General features: G+C 55.6%; 1 protein-coding gene across 3 annotated transcripts in view; it reads left to right on the top strand.

The window, feature by feature from the left end:
* The window catches only part of CREB3L1 (cAMP responsive element binding protein 3 like 1), a 33,458-nt gene that overhangs the window by 20,667 nt on the left and 7,256 nt on the right, over nucleotides 1–5,535 (top strand). For all 3 annotated transcript variants that reach the window (XM_006908072.3, XM_015586455.2, XM_025044133.1), the window contains exons 3-5: nucleotides 1,737–1,921; nucleotides 4,170–4,248; nucleotides 5,220–5,377. In XM_006908072.3, the coding sequence (XP_006908134.1) occupies nucleotides 1,737–1,921; nucleotides 4,170–4,248; nucleotides 5,220–5,377 (422 nt within the window). The remainder of the gene's footprint in view (nucleotides 1–1,736; nucleotides 1,922–4,169; nucleotides 4,249–5,219; nucleotides 5,378–5,535) is intronic.

The raw sequence follows: 5,535 nt of genomic DNA on the forward strand, positions 1-5,535 counted from the left end.
TATGGTTCTTATTCCTCTCTCCCTTCAGAGAACAATGGTCTTGAGTGATTTTCTTAATATTCTTATCCATTAAATGGGGAAAATTACAGTGCCTGCCCCATAAGATTCTCGGGATGAATAAATGAGTTCATATGTATCAAGGGCTTAGAGCTATGCTCAGCACATGAAGTGTGAGCTGATTCTGTGAGTCTTTGAGATTCCCCCGGGGCCAGAGACAGGCCTCTGTACTACTCCCTAACCCCATCCCCGAGGGCAGGGACACCTTCTGGGCTTTAAAATGGCTCCAGGGCTTGTGGTCGCTGAGGTCTCAGCTTCCCTTGGTGCCCTGGCCTCAGCCAAGCCTCTGAGTCACCTCAATAAGGCCTCAGGCCCCAGCCTGGGGAAAGGCAGGGTGTGGGGTGGGCTCCCTCCCATGGCAGGTTCTTCATCCGCCCCCACAGGACCAGCCCAGCAACTCCTTGGACACCCCGAGTCTATTTTTAGAGCAATTTGTGGGTCCTTTGCAGGGGGCAGCTTCCCGGAGGCCAGCAGGCTGGCCCTATAATTTGGGAAGATTGTGGGTGTTCCCGGAGCCCAGGGGCAGCCTGTGGCCCAGAGCTGGGGCACTCAGGCTCCCAGCAGGGTGGGGCCTGGCCTCTGAGGTGGGATCAGGCAGCCACTGACCCCTCTACCCACCCATAGAAGGTCCCAAAGGCCAGAGTCCCCTCTAGCCCTACCCCTGAAAACTGGCTCCCTAGGCTCCTGCCTTACCACTGCTTCTCTGGCTACCAGGTGCTGGGGCCACCATGAGCAGGGCTGACTTGGGATGGAGGACTGTGAGCACCCATCAGCAAAAGGGGTGATATCTGCCAGCCTTGTGGCCCAGGCGAGGCCAGGAGGCCCATAAAATGGACAGGAGGTGGATGCTCGCCCCCCACCTGCCCATCCCACGCCCCCGTCACCAGGTCTTATGGATCCTTTCTTCTAAATTTGTCTTCAGTGTGTTCCATCCTCTCCATCCCCACTGCTACTGCCTTTGCTCAGGCCTCATCTTCTCTTGCTGGACAATTTCAACAGACTCCAATCATCTCCCTGCCTCCATCCCTCCTGCATCCAGTCCCGTCTCCACACAGAGGCAGAGTGATCTTTTTTAACATACAGATCTGAACATAACTTAAAACTCTCCAGTAACACCTCATTACCTTTAGGACAAAGTCACAGCTCTGAGCCCAGCCTCCAAGGCAGTGCCAACCCTGCTGGCCTCTCTGACCCCATCTTCCCTTTCCTTTCCATTCCAACTGCACTGAACTGCTTATGGCTCTCTTAGACCCCCAGCACCCAGCACAGTGCTCAGCAAATGCTTGCTAAATTACAATAATCGTATTAACAATCGCTACCATTTATTAAACACCTACTTCTCATCAGGCACTTTTACAGATGAGGAAGCTGAGGCTTCAGAGAGGTTAAGCAACTTGCCTAAGGTCGTACAGTCAGTCAGGAGGGGTCCAGGTCTGATGTCCAAGCCCATTCTGTAAGCTGCTAAATGAAGAAGATGCCCCCACTTCTTCTGGCCCCTTCCCCCTCCACCCTCCCACCTCACAAGCGCTGGCCAACTCCCTGCCCTGTCCTGCCTGCCTCCAGGTATACCCTAGCATCCCTGCTCAATCCAGTCCAGCACAGCTCCCAGGGGATAGGAGAGAGGCTGAGCCCTCTGCTCTGGGAGTCCCCTGAGCCTGGATCCTGCCCGCTTCCCTCAGACATGGAACATGGAGCCTGGGTGCTGGGACACAAACTGTGCTCCGTCATGGTGAAGCAAGAGCAGAGCCCAGATCTGCCTGTGGACCCTCTGGCCGCCTCCTCAGCCATGGCTGCCGCTGCCGCCATGGCCACCACCCCACTGCTGGGCCTCAGCCCCCTGTCCAGGCTGCCCGTCCCCCACCAGGTGAGCCTGGGAACTGTTTGTAGGGGCTGAGGGAGGGAGGAGGGGTGGTGGGTCTCTGTGGGAAGAAGCGGGCTCTGTGAACTGGGAGCAATGTGACCCTTGGGACTGAGGATCAGAACTCCCAGACGGGGCCTCTACCTTCTGCTCCGGCTGCCCTTGCACCTTTTAGAATGTACACGAACCACAGAACTCTCAGCTGGGGCCATCACTGTGAGTGGAAAAAGGCTCATGGGGCCCCAGGCAGGGCTGGGTGTCAGGGGTCAGATTCAGGGTCCCAGGGTGGAGAGAGCCTAGGCCACTTAATTTTCTCATAGTGACAGCATTTTAAAAAAAAAAAAAGAAGAAGAAGAAAGACCAAACTGGAAATATAAAATTTGTGCTGTACTTCAGTTGTTTACATTCATGAAATTAATACTTTTAGCCCACACTCTCATGCCACCAGCACCCCGCACCCACGAGTGTATAGGTGACAGCATTAAGCCATAGATCGATCCAAAGTTGACATCTGAAGACACTTCTGGGAATGTGAGGCCCAGAGCCCTGGCACCTGGGGAAGGCCCTGCCTGGGGCCCAGCTTGGCTCTCTGGGTGCATCGCCTTCCCTCTTTCCTCCTCAGTAAAGTGGGAGCATGAGCTACCTCTAAGGAGCTCCTGGCCCTCAATCTACAATACAAGGGTCATCTCAAGTCCCCAGTGTGAGTTGGGCCGGCCCTGCCCCCTGTTGGCCACATGGCTCATCTGATAGGAATGTGGCCACAGGCAGACGGGTCAACCCCCTCCCCACCTCCCTACCCCACCACTGTCCCCAAAGATCAATAATCAGCTACACATGTGGAAGATCGTTTGTGACCAGCTCCAAGTCTGGCTCGGTGATGCCTGAGGCCTGGGCAAAGCAGGAAGGAAGGGGGAAAGGACAGCAGCAGGGTCTTCCAGGCTGGGCACCGCGCCTCAGAGAAGAAAACTGAGGCTCAAAGAGTTAAGCAACTTGCCCCAAATCACACAGTCAGAAATAGTGACAAAGTGCTCCACACTCAGCCGCCAGACCCCGAAGCCTACACCTTCATTCCAGTGAGGTCTCGACATCCTAGTGGAGGCACAGGAACCAGGAGCGGGCACGGTCAGAAGCGCTATCATTCCTCTGCGTTGCAGTCCCCTCATCCGCCACTTGAGGGCTGAGCGGGGGTATAGACCAGGGAAACTCCGGGGACCCTGCCAACTTCTGTGATTTTTACTCATCTGCCTAAATTTGGGATTCCGCGTGCCACCCATTATATCATCCTCTCTCTGCTGGCTTTGGACCCTGAAGGGAGAGAGTCCTGAAATCCAGCACCCGCCACGGTGCCTTCCTCAAAGAGAACACCACTTACATGCGTGTCGTCAGTCGTGTGTAGGAAGCCACGAGGGTTCCTGAAGTCCTTTCTGGACCAGCAAGTTGGAATACAAAGAAATAAGAATGCATGTTTATTTAAAGTGTTAATCGAATTCTTTCAGTCCCTTGCTTAAAACTCACTAAGGCTCTTTACGGCTTCAAACTTCTCTGTTTGATTTCTACCCCCACCCCCACCCACCCCCAATCTTCTGGTCGTGGGCTGCCACTCCATTCCTGACACACACCCCGCACTCTGCATACCCTGAACACTCGCAGTTTCCAGAACCAGCCATGCTCTGGCTGACCTCTGTGCCTTTGCAGATGCTTCTCCCCCTGCTTCGAATGCCTTTCCTCTCACTCACTTCCTGCCCTGTCCTTTATCTGGAATACTCCTAAGTGTACCTCAGGATTCATTTCAAACTTCAACTGCTCGGGGTGCTTCCTCAGCCCCCAGCCAGTTAATGCCTCCTTCATCTCTGCTGTTGTTACCACTTATTGAACAGCTACAATGTACAAGACATTATTTCTCTTTCTCATGGCAACCCACGTACCAGGGCCTATGTGCCCTTCACAGGCGACACAGGGTCAGTCTCCACCAAGAAGACGGCACTGGCCTCAGAGGCCACAAGAAGCCCTCCTTCTCTGAGCTTAAGGCCTAAACTATACTACTTAGCCATCATTCTCTTATCTTAGGTCTGACACGGATTCTCCAAGCATAATTTACCTTTGCTCCCTCTGAGCTGTGCCCAGAATTCTGAGCCCAGCCACCTCCCCAGCTGTGCAAGACAGACCACCGGCCTCAGGGAGGGAGGTGGGGTGGATGGCCTGGTGGGGACAGCCCCAGGGGCAGCTGATGGAGCTGGACCCATTTCTTCCTCAGGCCCCAGGAGAGATGACTCAGCTGCCAATGATCAAAGCAGAGCCCCAGGAGGTGAATCAGTTCCTCAAAGTGACACCAGGTAAGTGGGTCTAGGGAGGGACTCTTTCCTCTCCAGTCTTGAGCAAACAGCATCCCTACTCCCTTGGTCCAGCCCACCTATCTCCCTCGACAGCCCCTCCTCACCCCAGAATATCCTCTCCTCCCTGCCTCACCCACCCTCCAACCCTCCAGTTCCCTTCTTACCCAATCTCTGACTGTCATCACTATTATGAACACACTCTCACCCTCTTTGCTAATGCCCATCTCATCATTCACTAACTGAAGCCCACTCTGCTGCCATCCATTCACCCATCCATCTGTCCACCTGTCCATCTATCCTTCCATAAATTGGGGCACTCTGTGCTGCCCTGGGTGCTCTTCCTGCAGCTAGGCTCTTGGTCCCCTGGCTTTCTGCTCAGGCCTCTTCCTGATCACCCGTAGAGCACCAGTCTCTCTGGTGTGATGGCCACAGAGGGGCTGCACAGGGGAGAAGCTGGGGAGAGCAGTGCTCCTGGCTGGTCTGCCGAAAGCCCAGTGCCCTCTGTCTCATTACCCTGAAGTCAGAAATGGAAACCCTGGGGTAGTTATGGCTAAACGTTTTCGGGTGGAAGGAGGGAAAGGACAGAGGCTGCTGCTTGCCCGGCCTGATCCCCACGGGTTTGGCTGTGGGCAGACTCATCACTTCCTGCGGTTGTCAAGCTGGAGGCTCAAAGACCCTGGGCTCTGTGAAGTCAGGGATGGGAGGAGGGGCTCTCCAAGAATCCAGCCTCTGCGATATCCACACCGAGAACCAGGCGGAAAGGAGCCATGGGGTGGCACTCAGGAATCAGCTTCTGGGATGTCAGCTCCCATCTGACGCTGCGGAGGGGCTCCTGGTGTTACAGCTGGTCAGGGTCTCAGCAGCCTTGACCACCACGTTGGGCTGGCTTAGGCCCCTGCTCTCCTGAACTCTGAGGTCCCAGCAAAGCTGGGGTGCAACCCTGCTAACCTGGCTTCCCCTGCTCTCCCCAGAGGACCTGGTGCAGATGCCTCCGACGCCCCCCAGCAGCCATGGCAGTGACAGTGATGGCTCCCAGAGTCCCCGATCTCTGCCCCCCTCCAGCCCTGTCCGGCCCATGGCCCGTTCCTCCACTGCCATCTCCACCTCCCCCCTCCTCACCGCCCCTCACGTAAGCAGCTGGGGGTGGTCTGGGGCAAAACATTGAATAAATCCACCCTGGCACACGACCAGCAGGGAAGGGTCTGGATGCTCCCTCCTTGGCAACTGGGAGTGAAGGTCTTTTGATGCCGCCTCGTGGTGGGCAGGAAACAAGTAGAGGTCCCAGAG

The sequence above is a fragment of the Pteropus alecto genome, unplaced genomic scaffold, assembly GCF_000325575.1.
Source record: "Pteropus alecto unplaced genomic scaffold, ASM32557v1 scaffold71, whole genome shotgun sequence".
NCBI classification, from domain to species: Eukaryota; Metazoa; Chordata; class Mammalia; order Chiroptera; family Pteropodidae; genus Pteropus; species Pteropus alecto.